This window comes from Meles meles, chromosome 7 (genome assembly GCF_922984935.1).
Source record: "Meles meles chromosome 7, mMelMel3.1 paternal haplotype, whole genome shotgun sequence".
NCBI lineage: Eukaryota > Metazoa > Chordata > Mammalia > Carnivora > Mustelidae > Meles > Meles meles.
This window is the reverse complement of record NC_060072.1, coordinates 54,043,669-54,070,796: the sequence shown is the minus strand read 5'-3', so window position 1 is coordinate 54,070,796 and position 27,128 is coordinate 54,043,669. Positions and strand designations below refer to the sequence as shown.

At 37.3% G+C, this 27,128-nt stretch overlaps 1 protein-coding gene across 2 annotated transcripts; it reads left to right on the top strand.

Annotated features, from left to right (window-relative positions):
- The first annotated feature begins 1,119 nt into the window (after positions 1-1,119).
- On the top strand, positions 1,120-25,374 carry CLEC1A (C-type lectin domain family 1 member A). Of its 2 annotated transcripts, XM_046012622.1 has the most exons (6): positions 1,120-1,403; positions 13,371-13,469; positions 15,411-15,587; positions 18,878-19,029; positions 21,092-21,210; positions 22,600-25,374. In XM_046012622.1, exons 1-6 carry the CDS (start codon positions 1,289-1,291, stop codon positions 22,748-22,750), a joined length of 813 nt encoding a protein of 270 aa, XP_045868578.1. In that variant the 5' UTR covers positions 1,120-1,288; the 3' UTR covers positions 22,751-25,374. The 2 variants fall into 2 exon arrangements, with proteins under 2 accessions (XP_045868578.1, XP_045868579.1); XM_046012623.1 differs by lacking the exon at positions 13,371-13,469.
- Positions 25,375-27,128: the final 1,754 nt, after the last annotated feature.

Here is a 27,128-nt window from a genome sequence, read left to right as displayed (position 1 = left end):
TATATATATATATATATATATATATGACATATATGTATCTCCATTCATGTATTAATGGATACAGTGGCTGCGCTGATTGCATTCCCACCAACAGGATAAGAAGTTTCCTTTTTCTCCACATCCTTGTCAACCCTTGCTGTTTCTTGATTTTTGGATTTTAGCCATTCTGACAGGTGTGAGGTGAGAGCTCACTATAGTTTTGATGTGCATTTCCATGATGATGAGAGTGATTGTGGATCTTTTCATGTGTCTGTTGGCCATCTGAATGTCTTCCTTGGAGAAATATCTGTTTGTGTCTTCTGCTCACTATCAAAGCTGGCCCAGGGTCCGGAAAAGTGTGTGGGGGTAGGAGACTGGGTGTTGGCCTGGTTTATGCCAGTCTCCTGGGTGAGGGCACCCGCAGTTATGAGGCAAACATAACTAGAAAGGGCAGGTCTTCTGAAGCAGTGTGTGTGGAGTGGGGTGTATGGGATTAGAGGTGTGTGTGTTGGCAAATTAGGCACCACATTGGTTTCTGCAATTGGTTGCTGTTTATGCTGAGGGGCAGGGAAGGGTAATGGCACCTGACAGCTCCTTTGCTCCTGGAGAAGTTCAACAGGAGAACTTTTGAAGCTCATACTGTCACTAAGACACTATGTGACTTTAAAACAACCACTTCATCTAACTGGGCTTCCATCTCCTTTTTTGTGAAAATGACAATGTAGAATCCATAGAGAGTCTCAAAAAGACTCTGTGCTGACATTTCATGGATATGATGCTTTAATCTATTCCCTTGGAGATAGGAAGAAGGTGGTCCTATGATCTCTTCTCTTTTCAGAAGTTAAAACCTTATCTAAGTGACACTCTGAGTGTCTGGTATGTAAGAGACTGGGTAATATGTATTCCTTTGCCTGATTATTGCTCCACAGAGCCTGAAGGAATCTCTGTGTGATTGTATGGTCTGCCTTTTTTACACTGTACTTACACGGGAATTACAAATGAATGAACAAAAGGGATCTGAGAAGGACAACCCTTCAATAATTGTTCAGACAGAGACCGCCCAAATAGAAAACACATGCTATTTCCTCCCTGCCTGACCAACTCGGCCTTCAGAGTACAAGTTCCCAGGAGAGGGGCTGGGCCTGTCCAAGCAGGAACTGGAGTCAGAGGCTTCCCCCGCTGCTCCTCTCTGGGAGAGAAGAACTTTAGGAATGACTTTCAGCTCCATAGTTCCTGCACTGTCTCCCAGTAGCTACGCAGCTTCGGGGCAATCAAACTGCAGCTCAGCCTCACCCCTGCAGGAGTCCAGATGCAGGCCAAGTACAGCAGCACGAGGGACATGCTGGATTTTGATAGGGACACCGTCATGAGTGTGTCATCTCGAGCCTCTTCTACGACCCAGCGGCCAGAGGCTGGGCACACAGGTACTTGGTCTCCGGCTGTCCAAACTGGTCGCTCTTGAGCAGTACGTGAGATGAACTATGTCTCTGAGGAATGTGCAAAGTGAGGGAAGGACAAAGTGTTTTAATGACTTACACTTATGTGTAATAACTGTGCATTTTCCATAATTCGTGTGCCATGTGTACAAACATCTAAAAAATTAAACTCTAATAGATGCACAGATGTTAGTTTTTCTACAATTTTGTTGTTGGCACAGTAGTTTGCAGTCAAGGGTGTGTTGTTTTTAACAAGTTGGTATAGTGTACAAAAGTGAGATTGTATCTAGAATTCAAGCACTGTTTCTGTCTCTTCCTGGATTTCTGTGAAGGCCAGATCCAAAGCTGTTTTGTTTGCCATCTGTGATTTGATCTGGAAACTTGGATTTATAAAGGTTATCTTTTTGCTAGTTTTGAGCTCATGCTTTAGAGGAAGGTTTCCAAGCAGACACACTAACCCTGGTGTTCTGCTGTCATAATTCTGTATCTTGAAGTTGGGAGGTCTTTGGAGAATCATATTGGGTTTTATCATCTGTGAAATGAGGGGGGATTAAAGTAAATGTCTTCTAAGGTCCTTTAGCTCTAAAATTCTGTGATTTGCTGATTAAATAGTGGACTCAGATGCAATTATATCCCATCTCATTCCCTTTTATTATTTTTCAGTCCATGGAAGAGAGAATTCCTATACATAGAGAAGGATCTTATTTCCCAGGCAACTCTCTCTCTCTCTCTCTCTCTCTCTCTATATATATATATATATGTAAAACAGAACTTATTAACCTTATACTCCAGCCATCTTGTAAGAGAGGTGCTTTATATATACAAGTGCCTAAAATAATTCTAGGCACATAATACTCACTATATACATGTTTACTGTCAGAAACACTTATAAATGAAGAAACTGAGAACCCAGAATACTTAAGTAATTTGTCCAATATCACCGTTTTATTTTAAGATTTTATTTATTTACTTGTCAGAGAGAGAGAGAGAGAGAGCACAAATAGGGGGAGCAGCAGGCAGAGGAAGAAGCAGGATCCCCACTGAGCAGAGAGCCCGATGCGGGTCTTGATCCCAGGACGCTAGGATCACGACCTGTGCTGAAGGCAGATGCTTAACCCACTGAACCACACAGGCATCCCCAATACCACAGTTCGTAAGCAGCACACCTGCTATTAAATCCTAGTCCTGTTTGTGTTCTACTGTGAGGTCTTTCCACTAGAACTCAAGTCACATTTCTGCCTTACTTTGGCTGAGTTGCCCAAGGAAAAAAATTCTTCTCTATGTATGTGAATTCTCTTTTGTAGGGATTGAAAAAAAAATATTTTTATTACTATGTCAGAAAGTGAATTATTGGAAATGAAAGTATAAGTTGGAAGCAAAATGTAACAAATTAAGTATTTTATAATTCAATTCAAACACGTCTCTTATAAGGTGGTTGGGGTATAAGGTTGATAAGTTATGTAAAGGCCTTGGCATATTGCAGACACACCAGAAATGTGCATTTTCTTTCAATATAGAATTCCTTGAGAGTTCCCAAGTGTTCTGTTTAACATTTTTGTGTCAGTTGACATCAGAGTGAGTCTCATTTAGTGACTGTATCTTAGTATGTCCTTTCTCTTTTGATAGTCAGGTTTTCTTTACCTCTATAAATCTGGGCACATACGTTTTCACTGTTCTCTTCCACTTCTCCTTTATCATATAGCTTTTAGGTTTTCTTCCTTTTCCCCTGTTAAACCTTTCCATTCCCTTTCTATTTACTGAGCGATTACCACCTGAGACCCCCCTGATGTGATGTTATTTTTTTCTTTTTACTAAACCCTCTACTAAGCTGTAAGAAGATACCGGGGACTTCCTGCCTCCTTGATGAGAAGCAAATGACAACACTGGGATGTCAGTTTCTGTGGCCACTGGATATGTGTAATAAGATACGTTATATTTTCCTCCAACAAATCCTGTGAAGAATTAGTTTTCAGGGCTGTGGTTTTAAGTGGCTTGTGTATAACTTCATTTTTCACCTTTGACTGGAGCCAGGAACTCTCACAAGGATTGGTGATCAGCATAATCAGGAACAGAGTGTACAAATAAGTTCTACTGAACTCAAGGGTAAGAAGTAGGTGGGGCAGGATGAAACACTTAGTGAAACATCTGGCAATATTTCCATAGAAGTGGAAACTGAAACAGTAGGAGTAGAGGTTACAAAGTGTCTTGAAGGCAAACTTCTGTAAACAGTTATCTTACCCTACACATATGATACCTTGTTTTCATCTTGTGATAATGCAAATATGTAGAGGAATGTCCCTACAGAAATTTAGTTATGTCTTAGAAAAATGATTTGATATAATTTTTCTTTTAAAAATAACAGAGCAAAAATTGTTCCAAGAATATTTTGGCAATGCAGAAGATTTAAATTCAACATAATATTGTGGCACCATTATGAATGAAAAGTTAATTTTTTTTCTTTAGAATTAATAAAGATAAATTATGTATACTCATTTATTTTCTTGATTTTCATTTTTCAATATAAAAGTTATGTTCATCCTTAAAAATGCTAAGCAATTAAGAAGATAAAAAGGAAAAGTGAAAGACAACATCCTCATACCGTCTTTCCAAAGAAAGTTCACGTTCAGGTCATGCTCAGGTTCATGTTATGCCAGGTGTATTGCAAAGTACTACAGGTATAATGCCAAACATGATATGATCCCTGTTTATAAGGAAACTTAAAAGTCTACTACAACTCTTAGCTATGTGATAAGTATAAGGTGCCACGATGGAAGTATATACATGATACAATGGAGAGCCTGGTCACTTCTATCTGGTAGGGGTAGAGGAGATTGGGAAAGGTTTGAAGGAGGAAATGGCCATGGAGTTGAGTTAACTTGAAGAGGTTCCACATTATATGAAAACAAAAATGGGAGGGTTTAAAAGGCTGGGATGCTATAGTCAGACAGATACATGAGAGGAAAGTTTTGGAGGTCTTAAGTAACTTTGTGTTTTTGGAGAACAATAAGCAATACAAGCAGTATGGAAAGTTATAAAGGGCCTATTATATCATACTCAGGAATTTTGATTCTAAGTCTGTAAAATGAGCTCACGGAAAGATTTAAACAGGGAGTAACATAATGAGTTTTGTGTTCTTAGAAGACCGTCTTGGCTGCAATGAGGAAGATGAATTGAAGAAATAGGAAACTCAATGAGCTAATAGCTAGGTATTTTGCACTAGTCTAAGCATGAGATTAGAGGAACCTGAATTGAAGTAGCATGAGAATGAGGAGGAGGAATCAGAAACTGAGGAGATGGAGTTTAAAGACTTGGTGACTGGTTATGAGTGGGAAGACAAGCAAAGAAAGAGCATAGGTTGACTAGGTCCCATTGGATATTATGTAAATGTGCTGCTAATAACTAAGATAGAAGCTACAGGAGGAATAGGAATGATGTTTAATCCAATTTGAGTTTGTGATGCCTGGAAGAAAGGAACATGCAGCTGGAGTTGCCCAAAAATCCTTGAATATGCTGCATGGAAGGTGTCAAGTAAGGATTCTGAACTCCATTTGTATGTGAGAATTGTCAACATTTTGGTAGGAATTAAACTTTCTGAGGATGAGCAATATCACTGAGAATGAGAAAGGAAAGTGAAAAGACGAAAAGCCCAAAAGAATAGAGTACCAAGGAGAGAATCTTGGGCAATATACCAAGTGAGGGGAGAGATGACTGAGAGATTTCAATAAAAGTACTAAGAATGAATGATAGACAGTGGTAGAAGTGGACCAGGAGAGCGAGATATTAAGGAAGCCACGAAACAATACCCTCCTGCAAGACAGAAAAGTCAATGGTAATAAATAGTGAATTTAAAAAATAATAAGCAATAAATACTGCAGAAAGTTCAAGTAAATGGAAGGTTAAAAACAATTTGTTGTTTTAGCAGTAAGGAGAAAAATAGTATATTGGTAATTTTTAATAGCAGGTGTTTGAAAGAACCATAGTTAAACAGGAAAATAAATACTTTGTCACTTTCCTTTTTAAAATTTTCTCTTTTTGAGAAGCCAGCTATAAAGAGAAAAGATAAAGTGTGAGACCTGAGGTATGATGAGTTTGCATGAATGCATCTTAAATTTTTTTTTAAGATGGGAGATTCCAACTCAATTGTAGCTTGAAAAGAAGTGCAGCAAAAGCACATCACAGTAATAATATACCAGGGAGAGAGAATGAAATCACTGAGGAACTAGAATTCTTACCTAAGACTAACTATAAACGTATCAAAAGAATATGAAAACCTATTTGGGTTTAAGAAAAAAATAAAAACCCTTTAATGATAAATTCAAATTCTACTTTCCCCCTACTGATATTAATTACAATATTCTCAAATTTTTCTAGCTTTTTAGCTTCATTTCCTCAGCTAAATTAGCATAAATCTTCATTGAAGTGTCAGAACATGAATTGATTCACATCACAGCTAATTGATTCCACGAATCTTTAGTGCACACCTACTTAATATCAAGTGGTATGGTAGACATAAGAGACCCCCTTTTTTTCCTGTTGAAATATATTTGAGGCAAAATGCTACATTAGTTTCAGGTGTGCAGTATAGTGGTTTGACAAGTTCACGCATTACATTTTGCCTAAGAGGAGCTACCATCTACCACCATACAGCACTATTAGAATACCATCCACTACATTTCTTATGCTGTTCCTTCTTTCCCTTGACTTAACTCATTCCGTAGCTGGAAGTCTGTACCTCCCACTCCCCTTCACTCATTTTGTCCATCCTCCCACCTGCCTCCTCTCTTGCAACCATCCATTTGTTTTCTGTATTTATGGAGAGACCCTATTTCTAGGTGCTTGAAGGAGTGGAAGGAACAATTTGAATCAATTATAAGGAAATGTTATGTGGTGCTATTGGATATACGTAGGAGACCGCAGAAGTCAATAGGGATAAATAAATTACTGACTGCATTTACCCATGTGGGTATTTTTTTTTTTAAGATTTTATTTATTTATTTATTTGACAGAGCAAAATCACAAGTAGGCAGAGAGGCAGGCAGAGAGAGAGAGGGAGAGAGAGAGAGAGAGAGGAGGAAGCAGGCTCCCTGCCGAGCAGAGAGCCCAATTCAGGACTCAATCCCAGCACCCTGAGACCTTGAAATGGCCGAAGGAAAAGGCTTTAACACACTGAACCACCCAGGCCCCCTTCATGTGGGTATTTTTGAATGAGATGACATTTGCTCTTGTCTGTAAGGCAGAGTCCAAGTTTTCTAGGTAGAGCAAGATGGAAACGAGCTGTGAGGACTACGTGTGCAGAGATAAAAGCAGATAGGTGAGAGCTAACTTGGTGCAGCATATTAATGGGTAAAATGAAGAGAGACAAGGACTCAGAGGGAAAAGGAGAGGTGTGAATTTTGGCTTGGAATTTAGAACAGGATAAGATTATTTGGGAATCATCAGCAGATGATTCAAACACAGTGGCAAGGTAGATTATCGGGTTGAGGAATGATTAGTCCTCAAAGGGAGGGTACATGAGGGGGCATGTGGGCAGATGAGGCTAAAAAGTAGGACGAGATTCTACTGCAGGTTCTTATATAGCATGCTAAGAAACTTTTTTTTTTCCTTAAGGAAGAGATTAACTTTATACTTGAGAAAGTTCACCTTGGGGGTAGAGTGGAGAATGTAAAATTTACGGTGGCTATTCCTGAGATATTTCATAATAAAGAGTGAAAAGTAGTAAGCAGTAGAATCTTTCTACAATTTCATAAGGAACTGCCATATAAGCACAAAGATTAATGTGGGATTTGTTGGGAGAATAAGAAAATTATTTAAAATATTCAGATCTGGAAGGAGAGTATTAGTACTTCTGGCTCCATCACTTACCACTTACAAAGCAGATTAGGTAATTCTTAAGTACTAAAAATCCAAACAAGGGTTAAAAATTGTGCCATCTTAAAAAATATTTGGATGAGTCAAATGAAACACTACAGCATACGTAATATACTCAGGAATTATTATCAGAAGCTGTGTGTCTATGGGTAAGGGAGCTCACCTCCCTAGGACTCAGTTACCTACCTGTAAAATGGGGACATAATAGTATCTCTTCATAGGCTGTTATATGATTTGAAATAATGCATTCAAGGCATTTATTTTAGTAACTCCAAGACTGTTAGCAATTGTTATTAATAGTGATGCTATTTTTAAATTATATTTCATAAATGAAACTCCTTAATTGGGATATAAAATTGACTCAGCTAAATTTTAGTATATATACCAATATCTATCTATCTATCTATCTATCTATATATATATATTTGACTTTCTAATTGCTGTGAGTTGAAAACTTGATGATAATCTGGAAATAGCTTATACATTTTTGGATGTATATTCCTTCGAAATTATAGGAAGACCAACACCCATTTACTTTTAGCGAGAATGAAAATATCGAATATTTGAAATAGACTCATAAGATAAAGAAAATCTGCATTTTTCACAAACACTGAAAAATACTCTTAACTCATGGAACCTTGACCATTCTCGCATGATGAGATCTATTATGTGCTATATGTGCTTAAGGAAGCAAAGAGAAGTTGCTAAAAAGACAACATTTATAATTTTAAAAATATATCCAAAAGTCAGATATCCAATGAGCAGTATCTCATGATTAAAATATATTGAAAGTAATTTCTGAAATATTATGCACTTTGTCACCAGTGTCTGTGAGTTCTGGTCAAAAGGAAATATACAACATGTGGAGTTAAGCACGGCAATTTAATCCTGGTTCCGCCCCTGATTTGCAATGTAGCTTTGCACAAATTATTTAAAGTCTCTTTGTTTTTCCTAGGGCACCGGGATGGCTCAGGTCATGATCCTGGGGTCCTAGGATGGAGTCCCACAGCAGGCTGTCTGATCAGCAGGGAGTCTGCATCTCTCTCTCCCTCTGCCCCTCCCCACGTTTGTAGGCTCACTCTCTCTCTCTCTCTCTCTCTCTCGCTCTCAAATAAATAAATAAAACATTAAAAAAATAATAAAGCCTCTGTGTCTTTCCCAGCTTTTATTATGCTTTCTATTTCAGAGTCATACTAATAGATTACATCTGGTAATATATGTTTCATTTCTCCTAAGCTCTGGGAATGGAGGTGTATAAAATGTCCTCATTCAGATGCTTGTGGAAGAGTAACTGGTCAAGTATGAAAGCTCTTCATCTACTAAAGTTTCTTATACCTACAAAGGAATTTGTGTTCAAAACTTGGCCTTAGCACTGTAGCCTTTTATAGTATAGTTATAGTAAAAGGATACAGGAAAGCGTTGTTTTTTTCTATGCATATCTTATTATTCCTAAGGATGTTTATATCATTCCTTGCCCTGTCCACACCTTTTTCTAAACATGCCTCAGGAGACAGAATAGGGGTTCTTTTCCAAAAAATATACCACAATAAAGCCAAGACAAACTGAAGCACCTCCCAGGCAGCTAATTTTTCTTATTTTAGGGTGGGTGTGATCCCTAGAGAGAGACCTCATTCTGATCAAGGCACTTGGGATAAAATTTAGGGATATTAAACCTAAAGTTAGAAAAATAGAGGGAAAAATGGCATAAAAAAAGTTTCACTTTTTTTCTTTTGTTTTGGGTGTAGAATTTAGTGATTCATCACTTCCATATACCACCCAGTGCTCATCACAAGAGCCCTCCTTAATGCTCATCACACACTTAGCCCATCCCTCCACTCTACTCCCCTCCAGCAATCCTCAATTTGTTCTCCATGGTTTAAAAAAAAAAAAATGAAGGGTGCCTGGGTAGCTCAGTCATTAAGCGTCTGCTTTCAGTGGGAAGCCTGCTTCTCCCTCTCCCTCTGCCCCTGCCTGTGTTCCCTCTCTTTCTGTCCAATAAATAAATAAAATATTAAAAATAAAAATGAAACTTTCGGCTCCATGGTCTTTCCATCATGGAAGCAAGGTTTCTAGGAAATTGCCATATGTGCTCTAGAAACTCTCTGGTGTTGTGTTTTTCTCGGTCCTGAGATAAAACAAAGAGATTGTGAATATTGAGAAAGGGAGGCAAGGAGGGAGAAAAGGAAGGAAGAGGAAGGGAGAGAAAGAAAGAGAGAGATAAGAATCAAGAGTAGAAAAATTTCCAAATGACCAGGGAGAGATGACTCATTGGAAGAGAATTTTAAAAACTTTGTTCCTTAGTAGAAGATATCGTATACTTCTTTCATCTTCTGTTTTAGAGACAACCTTAGGAAGGATGATCTGTTTACACAGATATAACTATTATTAAATAGTATTCTAATTCCTTAAGTCCATGCCCTCATTTTACAGTAAGGATTTAAGATTATTCTTTTTGATCCTTTGGGCAGAAGATCAGCACTTCTGGTGCCGAGTATTACACAAGGAAAAATAGGTTTCTTAAGGGATCATTTGGTTGATTTCCATAGTTGTTCTTTTCCTTTACACACTTACTAAATAGTAAGATCATTTTGGCCAGGGAAATATCAACTATAAGAAGTAACAATATTTAAAAAATAGTTTATGCCTGGGGTGCCTGGTTGGCTCAGTTGGTTAAGTGACACATTCTTGGTGTCTGTTCGGGTCATGCTTTCAGGGTCTTGAGATCGAGCCCCGTGTCCGACTCTGCTCAGCACAGAGTCTGCTCGAGATTCTCTCTTTCCCTCTCACTGTGCCCTTCCTGCTCACCGTTGCGCTCTTTCTCTCTCTCTCTCTCTCTCTCTCTCAAATAAATAAATAAATAAATAAATAAATAAATAAATAAAATAAAATACTTTTAAAAATAGTTTATGCCTTTCAGATGTGTACTAATATAAATAGGTTTGAGCAGGGATAGACAAGCATATAACAGATATTTATATATAAATGACACACTCATTCATTCAATGTTAATTGAGCTTCTTCCATCTGATGTTCTAGGAGCTAAAATTGATGTTCTTCTAGTGAATAAACAGACTATAACAACCCTCTCCAAAAGGAACTTACTTTCTACAGCTATAAACCAAAAGAAATGAGTAATGCATATCATATACTTGATGGTAATAAGATGTATGGAGAAAGATAAAGCCATCACAGTGGTGGGTCCACATATGCACTGGTATTTCTGAAATCTAGAACCATCTACCTACTTAAGTTTCTTGGGCTACACAGAACTTTCAAGAGACTTAGGGATTGGAGAGGATGTTTAGCTTATGCTGTGTTCTGCCCTCTGATCTTGTTCTTTTATGTTCTGGTGACTTGAGATACTCTTAAGGTCAATGAATTGAGAAGCCAACAATTTCCAGGAAAATTTAGACCAAACTACTTAGATAAGCTAATTGAAGGAAATAAGAGAGAAAACAAATCTCTCCAATATCTCACACAAGTCTGAATAGAGACCAATATGGCTAGAAGATAAATTTAGCTGAGTCCAACTTCTGCTGTCAGAAATACTGCTGAAAAGTCAATAGAGTTTTAAAAAAATCATTGAAGTGTAACTTTAGGTAATCCTCTGTGCCTCTATAAAAATTACATAGTTAAAGTCATATTAAGTTTTTACGGTTTCATTCTTTATTCATTTACTCATTCAAATACGTATTCAGCCCTTATGTGACAGGTACTACTTTCAGTACTGGAAATATACTGGTGGACAAGACAGACAAGATTACTGTTTTCATGGGGGCACCTGGGTGACTCAGTTGTTAAGTGTCTGCCTTTGGCTCAGGTCATGATCCTAAGGTCCTGGGATCTAGCCCCGCATCAGGCTCCCTGCTCCTCCCTCTCCCTCTTGCATTGGTTGTGTTCCTTCTCTCACTGTGTCTCTCTCTGTCAAATAAATAAATAAAATCTTAAAAGAAAAGATTACTATTTTCATGGATTGTACCTTCCATGAGAGGGAGGATATAGAGGAAAACAAGCACATGAAAATATTAACAATCTAATTTTTAAGAAAGATATGTAATGGGGTTATGTATTAGAACTGAACTCATGGAGCTCTTCCAAGGATGCACATTTAAATGGAAAGCTGAGTAGCAGGGAAAAGCCTACCAACAACTTGCTAAAGGTTAATTAACAGGGAGCAGAGGCAGCCCTAACTCCAAAGGTACTAGGACTAGGACAAGCTTGTTCATTTCAAGGACAAACAGAGGCCACTGTATGTAGAACACTTGAATGAAGGGAGAGTAGTTCAGAAAAGGATGCAAGAAGTAGGTAGGATCCAGAAGAAAAAGACTCTTGCAGAATTTTAAGTGCAAAAAAGCTACTGGAAGTTTTTAAGTTGGGAACTAACAAAATCAAATTTCAATTTTGTTAAAAAGAGAAATCTGAGTCTTCATGAGGAGTGATTTGGATTTTATTCTAACTGTAATGCAATCCACTGAAAATTTTTAACAGACATGATTATTAAGGGAAAATAAGATTCACTTTTTAAAATATATCAATCTCAACGTCTGCGCCATGATTTTTCCTTATTTTCCTACTAGACTGTAAATTCCAAAGGATAGTAATCACATTTTCCATTTCTATCTTTCCCACTTATCATTCCCCACTTGGAAATAATGTGTAACACAAATCTCTATACGTAGACTACATTATGTAGAGGGCTTTGCTAAAGAGGAAATGAATTTGTATGTCTTTAATCTTTTAAATTCAAGTCCTAATGAAGTAAAACACAAGTCTTGGAGACTGATGGAAGTTTTATTGAGGTTGTGGCTCTCCCTTTGTTTCATTTTATTTTATTATTTTTTTAAGATTTTATTTTTTTTATTTATTTTTTATTTTTATTTATTTTTTTTTAAGATTTTATTTATTTATTTGACAGAGAGAGATCACAAGTAGACAGAGAGGCAGGCAGAGAGAGAGAGAGGGAAGCAGGCTCGCCGCTGAGCAGAGAGCCTGATGTGGGACTCGATCCCAGGACCTTGAGATCATGACCTGAGCCGAAGGCAGCGGCTTAACCCACTGAGCCACCCAGGCGCCCTAAGATTTTATTTATTTATTTATTTGACAGCGAGAGAGAGAGAGAGATCACAAGCAGGCAGAGAGGCAAGCACAGAGAGAGAGAGAGGGAAGCAGGCTCCCTGCGGAGCAGAGAGTCCAATGTGGGACTCCATCCCAGGACCCTGAGATCATGACCTGAGCTGAAGGCAGTGGCTTAACCCACTGAGCCACCCAGGCGCCCTCCCTTTGTTTCATTTTAATCACAATGCTAGATGCTACATGCACCTAAGAGGTTGGAGGGTGGGAGGGTCTTCCTTTTCTGATATCACAGATCATTTAGAATGATGGCTAACTTCACTAGATGATGGGTTCACTGTTGACTCAGTAGAGTCTCTGTAATTAACACCAGACAAACTCGTGGGGGCGTAGCATGTATTATTTAACTGTTCAAAATTGAGATAGCTTAGATCCGTCCTCTATAAACTGATGATCATGTCTCTTTATAATCCATTCTTGCAGAGATAGAAATCCAATGAACTAAAAGAGGGACTTTGAATAGAGAAATCCCAAAAAGGAAAGAGTAAAATGATCATTTCTCATTACCAATATGCAATTTTCTTTTCAGTGGAAGCACATATGGAACTCAGTGGCAAGGTGTTTTGCAAAAGTAACAACGAATTAATTTCATCTCTTCTCTGATGATATGAAAAATTGTTCCCCGTTCAGGCATTCGCATGTCTTTCATAACTCGAATTTTGACAAAAAGAAGGTTATGCACACAACCTTATAAAGATTAGGGCAATGCATAACTTGATTCGGTGCTAAGCAGAACTGAGGGTATCAGGGTTATGGAAATGGGCGGGGTGCGTGAGGGAACCCTGCTGTGGAAGGGAGGCTTGGCACTGAGCCTTCTGACAGTGGGACAGAGGGAGTGTTATCAAGCCTCTGCTTACTGTTGCTCTTCCCCAGAACCAGCTCTTCTGACTTCCTGGTGGAATGGATCCAAGAGAAAGACAAATCAAAATCCTGCCTTTTCCTCTCTGTTCCCTGCAGGGCGCCGGCCTCCCTCTTCAGTTTGGCGTCCAGTGGCCCTGACCCTGCTGACTTTGTGCTTGGTGCTGCTGATTGGCCTGTTAGCCCTGGGGCTTGTGTGTAAGTCTGCACTCTGACTAGGGGGAGGACCTTGGTTCTAAGGTTTGTCTAGGATGAGAAATACTTGTTAAGGATTTTTTTTTCTTCTTACTTCAATTCTGGAGCCTGTGGATAATTCAATGCACCTTATTCTATTTTTTTTGAATATTTTATTTATTTATTCGACAGAGAGAGAGAGAGACATGAAGAGAGGGAACACAAGCAGGGGGAGTGGGAGAGAGAGAAGCAGGCTCTCCACTGAGCAAGGAGCCTGATGCCGGACTGCATCCCAAGACCCTGGGATCGTGACCTGAGCGGAAGGCAGATGCTTAATGACTGAGCCACCCAGGCGCCCCTCCATGTACCTTATTCCAAAGCACTTATCGAGATGATGAGCAGCAAGAGCAGCATTAAAATACAGCAATCACTCGACAGCTAGACTTCTACATTCTGTTTGCGATAAGCAGGTTTTATCTGTTTGTCTACATGCCAATATTTAAAATCAGCATTTTTTTTGAGGGGGGCAGGGGAGGTCTCTAGATGGGGAGGAGCAGAGGGAGTGGGAGAGAGAAAATCTTAAGCAGGCACCAGGATGAGGGCAGAGCTGCACCAGGGTCTTGACCCTGAGGTCATGACCTGAGCCAAGATCAAGAGTCAGATGCTCAACTGACTGAGCCTCTAAAATCAACAATTTTTAATGAACCTGAGGGTTTTGAAGGGGCGGGGGGTAGGAGGGGGAGCCAGGTGGTGGGTATTATGGAGGGCACGCATTGCATGGAGCACTGGGTGTGGTGCAAAAACAATGAATTCTGTTACACTGAAAAGAAATAAAAAAAAAAAGAATGTATGATTTGGCTCTCTTTCATTCTACTAAACAGTATAGGCTGTGGTTTTTGCTCTTAGTATGCATGGCTCAGCAGCTAATACAGAGAGGAGATTTCATTTGTAGCTACTCCCCTCCTCCCATAAGGAGAGCAGAATAGGTCCTTAATTTCTACAGTATTTCTCAGAAAATTCAGGAAATTATAGAATCATTTTACAAAATCTTGTGAAAACTGAAAAAGGAAAAATGCATATGAAAAAGTCTTTTCTTTTCAAACATGGAAGACAAACTCAAAAAGTAAAAAAAAAAAAAAAAGAAAGTGGGTGAATTTGCTTCATGAGATTGAGACCCTACAGTAATGTTTCCTGATCAGTTGAAGAAGGTGGCTTAAGGAAAAGGTTACATTGAAGAGCAGGACAAACATTTGGTTTTTCTAAGAAATGTTTGAACTTTCCTTCTTATCGTAACTTTTCAAAATTAAAAAAAATATATTTCTTAGTGTTTCTTTCATGGCCCCCAATTGTTACTTCATTTTGATATAATTTGTTTCACAACCACCATTCTTTTTAGGGATATAAAGCAACTTTCATGATTCATGAAGGATTTCTCTACTTAGATTTAGAAATCTAGAGCTTAAATCTAAGTGTTGAAATTTTCTAGCCAAGTGATACTAAGGAAATTGCTTGTTCTCACTGACCCTGGTTGGAAGCTATAAGATAATGGAAATGATAATATGACTATTTTATGAATGAATGAGATAACTATATGTGGTACATTGTCAATACTTAATACTCAATATAATAATCAATAGATAAATGGATTTGTGGTTTTAGGTTGAGCAGTGGTTTAAGAGTATACACAAACTATTTATTGAGCAATAGATATGGTTAAGGAATTGAGTCCTGAAGTTAGAAACTGTTACTATGATTCTACATTTTCAGATAAAAAGATGGATTCAGAGACATTAATTTGCCCGAGACGATGCAGTTTATCATGTGCTACATTAACTTGAACACAGGCAATATGAAATCTCAGAGCATGAGATCTAAACAATATGACATTTTGTCTTCCCCACATGAAAAAGTAGAAATAGAAATGAAAAAGTGGCCTGTCCAGTCTGACTTGGTAACTTGGGTTAGTTTTTCAGTTCTACCAGCTTTCCAATACCCAGCAAGACAGCATTTCTCACAAGGAAGAAAGATTGGGGAATCTCTCCCGACAGCTGCAGTCTCTGCAAACCAGGAACAGGAAGCTTGCGGAAATCCTGCAGCGTGTGGCTGAAAAACTGTGTCGTGAGCTCTATGACAAAAGTGGAGGTGAGTAGGGATCGCTAAGCTCCCTCTGCTAGTTGGGTCCCTCAGGCTAGTTGTCATTATACAGCTGACCTTCCTATCCGAGTGCCTGGGAGTCACATGTCATATAGTTAATTGTCTGACAAGCTTCATGAAGAATTTGGGCACCTGGGTCATCCCCCGTCACTGGGATCATTTAGTTTGGATACATCTGTGCTGTAATACATAAAGGGATTCTTCAAACTCAGACATTTTAAACAATAAAAGCAATTAACGTCCAATAACCAAAATAACACTGCAAATATATAACACAGGGTTATTTCTGAGTTTACCTCGGCACGTAAAGACCTACCAGTAGTATACATTTCATAATGTGTTTATACATTTTTCTCCTTAAGAATTTAACGAGCTCATTAAATTTCTCACATCTTAAGAATCATATGGGGATCAGTTTAAAAATGTTGAAGGACAGAATCAAATTACAGTTATTTAAATCCACTACGCCTTGTCTGGGTGCTATAAATCAGCATTTCAGTAATAATGACAATGCCAGTGGAGATGAACCATGCTTCGATAATCATGTCTGGACAAGACAGGAAGCATCACTTCATTCTTGTCCCTTTCCCTCCCATCTTTTTGGGGGTTTTGTAGCTTCTAACTCTTCAAGTTAGCCTTCCCTTCTGTTCCACTCATCTTGCATGTATAGAAAGCAACATACATTCTAAGTCGCCACTTTTTATTTTTCTTTTGGGGACTTTAAATTAGGCTGAAGTCTTCCTCTTCCACTTCCCACACTAACCAGAAGGCCAGATTGCATGGTTACCCAGTGAAACAACACCCACAAGCACATTACCACTTCTCTAAGTGATTCTTCCCCACATGATTAATGATCTCATCGGTCACAGTTTTCTTTCTTTTCTTTTTTAACTGTAGTGACGAATAATGGACACATGGAATTGAATGTATTTAAAATGTACAACGTGATGGTTTGACATACACATACATTATACAATGATAATCAAGGTCAAGATAATTAATATATCTACCACTTCCATAGTTTTGTTTTCTCTTCTTATGTTTCTGACAACCCACTGTGTCTTTGTTAGAAAGACATGTCATCAAAAGATAATCCAAGTTTCTCTGAAACCAGTGGTCTCGGGAATTTACATCTAGCTGCATAAAGACAAAAAGAAAACTGTGTATACTATATTTTGTTTTAATATAAAATCTATATGCAAATATATTCATGATATTCCTGTTCCCATGAAAATGTTCATAAAGCTTTGGTTTGATGTTAGTTCTCAGTGTTATTCTGCTGCTTTCCATTTCTTTCCCATTATCCAACCATCCATCTACTCTGCCACACAAGATAAGATTTACTGAGCACATACTGTTGCATCCGATGCAAAACATACACAGATTTCTGCCCTCATAGACCTCTTATTCTATTCCAGTGTGGTAATAATCAATTTAAAGAGGTAAAATAAAATGATCAACTTGTCCCTGTTTGCTCAAAACTTCTCCAGTTTTAATATTAAAAGTCCTACATTTTGGGAAAGCCTAGGTTTCAGGAACACAAGAATGGTTGGCTAAACTAAATATAATATATAAGAAGGTAATCAATCCTATGGAAAATAAAGTAGATAAAGTACGAGACCAGAAATTCTGAGATGGTGGGTTGCTAATTTACATAGGGATACCATAAATTCCTAATTAAGATAAGGGTATCTTATCTTAAGGGGTTAGCATGTAGGCATATGGAGAAAGAATAAGCCAGGTAGAGAAAACAGGAAGTGCCCTGAAATGTGAATGGAGCTGCATATTCAGGGAACAATATGGAGTCTTTGTGCCTGGAGCAGAGTGAAGGAGGGAAGGACTAATAGGAGTTGTGGTAGTGATTGTATATTGCATTAGGTGACGTTGCTAGGGATTTGGCTTCTATTTTGAGCAAAGTAAGGATTCGTTACTGGATCTTGAACAGAAGAAATATAGATCTGACATGAGCATTTTAAGGCTCACACTGCAAATATGTTGAAAATACACTGGAAGGAGGAAGAGTGAAAACAGAGAAATCACCTAAGAGATGGCATTTGTAAGTAACCCAGGAGAGAGATCATGGTGCCTCAAACAAGGATATTATCACAGTAGATGAATGAATGATGGAATAAAAGGGGACATGAGAGAAATAAAGGAGTCAAGGATGGTTTCGGAGTTTTGGAGCAAAGCAATTAGAAGAGATGTGATCAAGTGAGATGGGGAAGAATCCTGTGGTTATGAGTGGGAAAGGTTAGGGACCAGGAGTGCTATTTTGGACATGCTTAAGTAGAGATCTGAATAAGTAGTTTGGTATAAGGTCTGGGCCAGAAATATGAACTAACATACAAAGGAATCTCCTCAATTATTTATTTATTTTAAACTGTTTTACCTTAAGGAAGATTTCCAATATACAGAAAAATGAAAACAATAATATAATATCCAAGTGCATGTTGACCATTCAACTTTTAACATGTTAACATTTTAACACTGGATTGTTCTTAAAATAAAGACATTTTTATGGAATGATTGAGTTCCCATCCCACCATCAGGGAGTTAATTACAAGTGGCCACTCTCCAAGGCTCAAGGCCATGTATCCCTCATCAAAGTTAAAACCATGGCTCTCAGGGACTAGTTCTTATACTTATGACCTCTACCGTGGTAGTCCATCTCACCCTTGACTTCTGCACTGACTTTGGTGTTTACCTTAACTTCTGACAATGGAGATTTATCATTCTAAATCATACTTTGCTTAGTATTTATGTCTTTTTTCTTCTAAAATTTTATTTACTTGTGTTTAGAGTAAGAAAAGGATCCATTATCTTATTGGTATATATTGAATTATAGAAATCCTTTTGTAATTATATAAGAGGATTTTGAGGAAGAAAATTGTGGAAGGTTCAGTTCTTTCTTAAATATAAGGCATAATGAGTTTTTGAACATATGAAAAGTTCTTTATGAAATTGAATATCCTCTGTGTGTTGAATTATATAAAGTAAGAAGCAAGGAAGTTCTAATCATTCATTGCTAGATTCCAAACTCCATGAAAGCAGGTAGTGTCTGTTTTAATTTTTACTATACTTTCAGTATTAATTATAGTTTCTGGCATATGAAGAGTACTTTTAAGCATTTGTCATTACCATTCCTGGGCAATTAAATATCTAAAAGAAAGTACTCTAAATATTAAGAATACTTGAGTCATCAAATACTATATAATTCCAGGACAGGAAAGATGGCAGACCTGGATAGAAAATAGTATTAAAATTGGTTTCTTTCCAAGAGCACAGATGCAGCCCTTGTCCAGAAGAATGGAAGTGGCATGGGGACAAATGCTACCGATTCTATAGAGAGAGCAAGAATTGGCAAGGCTGTGAATATTTCTGCATTGCTGAGAATGCGACCATGCTGAAAATAAACACACAGGAAGTAATGGTAAGATCCTGGTCAGTGTTTGAATTATTCTCAAAAAGAGGTCCTTGAAAGAGCTATACAAGAGTATTAAAGAGTCTTTGTCCCCAGACTTTCGCCCTTACTGCAATCTCTTACTCCTATTGTTTTGAGTGATTCCTTGAGTATATAAAGCTGTTCTGCTCTCCACAAACAAAACAAAACAAAAAACAAAACAAAACAAAAACCAGTAAGAGGAAGCTCTTCAATATCCCCACTCGTCAGGAATCAAATAAAAAATTCCTTAATTTCTTACCTTTTTTTGTTTTGGGCAAGAAGGACATGATATTGAGGCAATGTTAGAAAGATGAAAATAGCATTTCCTGTTCTTCTGTTATAAAAGGATAAAGCTTTTAATTGAAAAACATTTAATTAAATCATTACTATAACCAGCAGATAAATATCTTGTCCTCCAGAAATTTATAACCTAAAATAGACAAGTTGAGGCAAATATGAAAGTAAAATTATAAATTAACATATATTAAGTATATGCAACTAAGACAAACTGTAAAATCATATAATTTTTCCCACCCTTTTTAAAAATATTTATTATTGCCTTTGGATTTAATCCCTTAAGCATTGTGACCACTTTTTATTTATCATTGTTTTAGCAGAAGTCTTGGCAGAGTAATTTATCAACAAAGGATTATTTAATTGAAATAAATGCTTAGCTCACTATGCAAATTCTTGTCATCCTTCTAGTTATATCTTAATTCCTATCCACTTTTCTGAAATCTGTGGTGAATGTAACTCTGAAATGTCTCTCTACTAAAATAACATTTTTTATCCTTTCTCAGCAGCTCAATTTAGGCAGAAAAGGAGGTAATTTATTTGACTGAGACAATGTGTCCTACCGTAAGCCCACCTAATTTTTCTTACTCTCTTCATTTCCACCACCTCCACCACAAACCAAGGACACAGGTTTATTATAAATGAATTGTACTATATATAATGGTAGGAAGTATTGTAAAAGTTATATAGTGCTTTTGTCTCATGCACTTCAAAGATTTATATACATTTAAGTCATTTTCATATGACTTATTTTTAGAACTTTTAATTTGAGCTATCTACCATAAATTGGAAGTATTTTCAACTGCACTTCCTTTGATATGCCTACTAGATGACTATTGCATAGTGATAGTTTCATATCTCTTTCCAAAGATCTTTTATTGAACCAAACTATGCCATTAATTATGTGAAGGGTTGAGGACATAAAACAAAGTATGTATCCTTAAAGAACTCACAGTAGAGTGAAGAGTCAATTGTGTCTCACTCTTGATTTCAGCTCAGGTCAGATCTCAGGGTCATGAGATCAAGCCCCAAGTTGGGCTCACTGCTCAGCATAGAGTATGCTTGTCCCTCTTCCCCACCTCAAATAAATATATAAATAAATAATAAAATCTTTTAAAATTTTCAAAAAATTTTCAATATAAATATTAGAGAAGGAATTATATATATGTGTTTATATAAATACTATACAGAAATATAAATACACACATATGTATGAAAAATTTCTTTCTCCCCTTCCTTGTCTGAGACATAAGTCATCCCTTCAAATTTTCTCTTACCTCTTTTTGCATTAAAGTATATTCATTGTTCTCTTCTTCCTGGTCAGTCCCTTTGCAGGTATTTATAAAGATTACTTTCCCCATTTTTACACTTTTCTTCCCATATTCTTCCATTTCACAGTCACCCCACATCTCTTTGTAAATCTGCCCCCCTGTCTTTTTTTATAAAAGTGTTAGCGTTTACCCTGTGACTTGAAAATAATGGGTCATTTATAAATCTTCCTTGATGTGATTCTTGGTTTTAGAATATATTCTTTATATTTATTTTAGTATATATTCAGACTTAGTAAGACAAGATAAATTCTTCAACTTGAACTGACCTGAGCATGGACACTTTTTCCCTCTAGTATACTATCACCTACGTGGGGCAGGACTCATGTCCTGTTTTCCTATTAAAAGTGCTGGCTGGCCCTACGCATCTCTCTATGTACACAGTATAACATCTCTAAAGCTAAAGATCTTCTTGTGTGCCTTCACAGGAGTTTGCCATGCCTCAGAGCTACTCTGAGTTTTTCTACTCTTATTGGACAGGGCTATCTCGCAACGGCAGTGGCAAAGTCTGGCTGTGGACCGATGGAGCCCTTTACTCCCCCGAACTGTAAGACTTCAGAACATTTTGTGGGAAAAGAATTTAGTAGAGAACTTAGCTTGAGTGACCGAGTTCAGCAACTTGCTTCAATAAGCATTAATCAAACCTCCACTTTGTACTGGACACCATGTTTGTAGGAGAATGTACACGGATGTATAACAATAAAGCATAGTGCTTGCTTTTGACTGACTTATAAACCAGTAAAGGAGACATACAAAATGTTAGTAAAATAGTAGGGACAGTTCTCTGTCTGGATGCTTTCAGAGTTTTCATTTCAGCCTCTGATATATCTTGGAGCATTATTAAGTATTTGGTATTTGCTGAGTGGGGGAGATGGAGACAGAGACACACAGAGAGAGAGAGAAAAGAAGGAAGAGGAGGAAGAGGAGGAGGAGGAGGGGAAGAGAGATTTTATGGATGAATAAACTGAAACCCAGGCTGAGATGGTAACTTGGCTAAGACCACACAACTTCCCAACTTATCAATACCCAGAGATAATAAAAGACCTCAGATTTCTTGGCTTTCTGTGCAGTGTAATAGGGAGCACATCTTTAAAAGTACAGTTTCTGAGGGGCACCTGGGTGGTCCAGTCAGTTAAGCATCTGACTCTTGGTTTCGGCTCAGGTTATGATCTCATGGTCCTGCACTCAGCATGGAGTCTCCTTGTCCCTCTCCCTCCGCTCCTCCCCCCACTTATGTTCTCTCTCTTTCTCTCTCAACTAAATGAATAAATAAAATTTTTAAAAATACAGTCTCCAAGAACAGATTTACTGAGGTTATAAGGAGCAAAATTATCAAAAATTTGTTTTACTTATGTGAGTATTTAGATAAGATTGTGCATGATATCTTTTGAAATAGGTCAATATAGGGGCGCCTGGGTGGCTCAGTGAGTTAAAGCCTCTGCCTTCAGCTCAGGTCACGATCTCAGGGTTCTGGGATCGTAATATCTGTTGTAAAATATATTACAATTTGAAGCCATGTTTGGACAGACATCTTTCTTCTCTCTATATATATCATATGGGATTTATTCTCCCAAGAGATAAGACATATTCAATGTAATCATTCTTATTTTATAGTTAATTAAACGGAGTCACCAAGAAAGTAGCTGATTTTTCAGATGATGGCAAAATATGATAAATTTGGATTATAGTATGTATCTTAGTTTTAGTTACAAACAGTTTTTTGTTGTTTTAGATGAACTGATGCTTCTAGGAACAAGTATGGAAATTGAGGGGCTGAAAAGAAAGAGCTTGGTGACCCCATCTCTCCAGTAAATCCATTCTGTGTATCTAGTTATAATTTTATCACATTGGGAGTACTGCCTATGTATTTTCGGGGTATTTAACATTTCATTTTAGAAGTAAACTATGATTCAGTGAAACTTCTTTTTTCTTTAAGGTTTGAGATTGTAACAGATTTTACCAGCCTAAGAAGCAGAGACTGTGTGACCATCCTCAATGGGAAGGCTTTCTCGAAGGACTGCAAAGAGTTGAGGCGGTGTGCATGTGAAAGGAGGGCAGCCACAGTGAAGCCCGAGAGCTTCCATTAGCTCCCCTGAGTCATGGACTCTCCCATCATAATTGCAACGTCAAGGTCCCTTCAAGGAGACTGAAGATCAGAACAGAATTCAGTCTGTTTATGTGCAGCTCTAAGAGTTTGGTTTCAGTTCCTATTTTCTCCCATGTGGTCCATATTTATACAACAATTCAACAAAAAGTTTGAGTCAAGCAAAGTCAATGCAAAGGATATTTGGGACTTTGGAACATGGAAAAAAAAATAGGAAAGGCAATTTTTCTGACTGGTGCAAGAGGGATTTTCATGATCCCCAGCACTTCTGAGCTTGGGTTCATGCATGTATTTAGTCACAAAGAAATCCCATGTGCCAACAACCAGTCCCAGAATCTCACTAAATTATAATTCACCTTCTTGACTTAGAGATCACTTTCTAGTATTCTTCCTTCTCAATATCTAGTATCATCTCCCTGTTTCCATGTCTTCCTTCATATTTGGAGAAGTGAGAAACTTATTGAAGTAGGGGAAATAAATGTGCATAACATTGTTTGCCCCAAAGATCAAGTAGTCTGTAAGAAACTAACAATCATTTCCTATACCATGCTCCTAAATACATAATTAATTCTTTCTGTTTGCTTCACACCATACTTTTCCCTTCCAGTCTCTCAATAAAGCCCCTATCTTACATGTCTATGACCTACTTCCTACTGGGATAATTCTCTTTATTAGCATCTTAACTTCTTCCAAACATACCTCCCCATATCCATTGAAGAATCCAACAGCTGGGGCACCTGGGTGGCTCAGTCAGTTAGGCGTCAATTCTTGATTTCAGTTTCAGGTCATGAACTGAGGGTTCTGGAATCAAACCTTGTATCAGGCTCTTTGCTGAGTGGAACTTGCTTAAGATTTTTTTTCTCCCTTTCCCTCTCTCTCTGCCCCTCCCCACTCATGACCTCTTGTTCAAAAAAAAAAAAAAAAAAGTACTCCAATGATTTTGTCCTTTCCCTAGGAAATTCTTCCAGGAAAGAAATATCCTCAGCTCAGTTCCATATCCAAATTACTGTCCCTGATGTTTCCTTCAGAAAGATCGAATACCAGAGCAAAAATCAGTCTCTTTATGTGGATCTATAATAGTTTGGTTTCATCTCCTATTTTTTCCATATCTTTCCGTGTTTATGCCTTTCAGGTACTGGATATTTAATAATAATAAATGTAAATAATGTGAAATGTGTGTGATTGGAGAACAGATTTGTGATTTGGGAACAATTTCAGTGTGGAGATGCTTTTCAAAAATGATAGCAATCTGTGTTTTGGTTGTTTGTGCCTTACAGAGAATTTGTAAGGATTCTACAACAGTACTGATTATTTGATTATTTGAGGAAGATAAATATTTGAGAAAGACTTGCTGTCTTCAAGAAGATGATTTTAATAGTTTCCTGAGATGAAATCCTTTGAGGCTAGTTCACCATCAACATAGCTAAAGATGAGTAAATAAAATCTCAATAGGGTGAATTATCCAATAAGGTCATGGAAAGTGGAAGAGAGACCGTGACATCTGCACACATCTTTGGTTTCTCATGTTGCGCTCCCTTGCTCAGGATGCCAATATGCACAATCTTACAATCTTAACAAGGGGTTACTGCAAATAACACCATCACATCCAGTGACTTTGTTGATTTATAGATAAGTGAGTTTTAGGGGTTTAGTGCTAGTGAGGATCATCTAGTATAAATCTTTATTTTTCAGCAGTGAAAACTAGGGTACTTCAGTTTTATTTTCAGTAAACACCTATCACATGGTGAAATGACATTAAATTAGTAAACGTATGATAAAAAGAACATTTCTGTATTCATTTTCATAAGACTGTGTTACTTAGCAATCACTACTTATGCATTTCTTCCTTATGAATTTTCCTTTTGATTTTCTGTTGATTATGAAATTTCTTCAGTGTTGAACAGATTTTGTGTTGATTCATTGTGTCATGCAGAAAGACTGTGCTTGTGGTCATAAAATGAGAGTTTCAAATCTTGTGTTTTGATCTATTATTGGGTGAATCACTTTATTTCACTAAGCTTATTTCATTAAGTATAAAGTGTAAATGTTTATAATTTTCTCATGGTGCTATTGTTAGCTGAAATGAAGTAAATGTGAAATTAGTTTTATAATCTAAATTGCAATATAAAATGTAAAAGATATTAAAATATATAAAAAAAGATTTAGTATTTTTTTTTAAAATAGGGAAACACAAACAAGCAAAAACAACCCTTTTTTTAGAGACCTGTATTCTTTAGTTAATTGCAAAGAGGCACTTACATTGGGAGGCTGTGGATATTACCAAATATTTTCTATGATCAGTACGGATATCTAATGGATGCAAGTTACTATAATAAGGATGTAACAGGAAGTGTGGATGAGGACTTCAGCTAAGCAGTTCAATGTAATTTAAGTCTTGTTACAACAGGAAGAAAATGTGGTTAACCGGAGGAAAGTCAAATGACTTTGTGGACTAAGTTGTAAATAAGGACATGACACACATTGTGTTGACCTCTGGCATCCTATATAAGTGCAGTCGAGGGCAGGTTGGATGATAAGGGGAAAAAATACAATTTGTTTGACGTTTTTGCTGTTCTTGACCTTGTTTTTCTCCATCTTTGTCCTCAATCCCATCGTTTGTATAACAAAACTCACAAGGCTAATCACAATATGAGCAAATACTCCAAAAACAGAAGACTAGTATGGCACAACATTTTCTCCACAAACCTTTTTAAAATTTAGGAATAGGAAATAATCAGGACATGATTTGCTGAGAACATTTTTCCATGGAGAATCAGAGCGTAGTGCCCCATGAATTAATTTTTGGCTGGAGAAGAACTTTTCTCTTCCAGGCTTTTGTGTGTTTAGGTAATTCAGAAGAAATTTCAGGAAAAGTCACATGAGGAACATAGCCTTTCCTGGTAGATCTGAGTTCCCTAGGGTACACAATGAGCTATTTCCTTTCCTGAGGATATTGAACTAGCTCTTGAAACTTATCAACAGGAAACAGGTCATGAGTCCTGCAATAGCAGGAAGTGTGAGAAGTATAAGGGGAGATCTTACTTTGGGGACAGAAGCGATTTTGAAATAAGTAGAAGAGTCTAGTAGATTGCCTCAGTTTCGGCCTTACTATTTGGAAAGTCAAATACTTTGTAAACGGATTCTCTCATTTTTTTTTTCAGTATTTAAATTTATTTATTTTTTCAGCATAACAGTATTCATTGTTTTTGCACAACACCCAGTGCTCCATGCAATACGTGACCTCCCTATTACCCACCACCTGTTCCCCCAATCTCCCACCCCCGACCCTTCAAAACCCTCTGGTTGTTTTTCAGAGTCCATAGTCTCTTATGGTTCGCCTCCCCTTCCTTTTTTTTTTTTTTATAAACATATACGGAAAACATCATAATCTGATTTAAGGTGTATGTAACATTTTTACAAGGCCCATTGGATGTACAGACTTTGGATGTATAGATTCTAATAATAATAGAATAATAATAATATTAGATAGATTAGATAGAATAATAATATTATTTAATCAATATTACTATTCTAATGTTTTTCTTTTTTACACACTTAGTGCACTTTAACCGTAGCGTATAAAAAAAGCTTCTTCACATTTGCAGGACAGATTTTTCTGTTTCCTTTCCTCTTCCCCCCTTTTTGAAGCTAACTTGGATCTCAATGAAATGGGTCAAAATTCCCAATTTATTATTGGTGCGACCAAGAACTAAAACATGTTATCCCAGTGCTAAGGCCCAATGTCTTACCAGTGCCTGGAAAAAGATCTTGATATTTTGGACCAAAAGCAACCTATAGGAAAAAAAAAAAAAACAACTTCCACTCATAATATCTATGTAAAAAGCAATATTGCCACAGAGGAAATTTGTAGGAGTTTATGGCAGCTGCACTGTGGATAAGATTCTGACCTTCAGAGACTACGTCACATATTGATGGGATGACATCAGCTAAAGGATGTTTGCCTTTTGTTTCATTGTGCTTTTTCTTAAAAGAGCTATTAAATGCTTCCTATCCTTTCTCTAAACATAGTCCCATGACAATACTCTGAAGAATCTTGAAGACAAACAGTCTTTACTACCAAAAATTGTTATTGTTTCTCCTTCATTCCAAGTTATTATATTCAGCTGCCAGCTGTCAGCTGTGAAAACCAAACACAGGACTCAACTTACACTGTGTTTTCAGTGCTATTTTCTTTCTCTAGGTTCAGCAGAAAATTAGAAAAATCCCTTTTACTGAAAGGCCCACTATTTAAACTCCAGGTCAAGGGTAAATTAAAACAAAAACAAAAACATGAAAACATGCCCTTCCCATCCTTAAAGGACCTAATCCCTCAAAGGTCACTTTTTAAAAATAGACGTCTA

Coding starts and splice junctions, on each gene's coding strand:
- CLEC1A (XM_046012622.1), top strand. CDS start 1,289: ATGCAGGCCAAGTACAGCAGCACGAGGGACATGCTGGATTTTGATAGG. Junction 1,404..13,370: donor GCCAGAGGCTGGGCACACAG/GTACTTGGTCTC, acceptor TGTTCCCTGCAG/GGCGCCGGCCTCCCTCTTCA. Junction 15,588..18,877: donor GCTCTATGACAAAAGTGGAG/GTGAGTAGGGAT, acceptor TTTCTTTCCAAG/AGCACAGATGCAGCCCTTGT.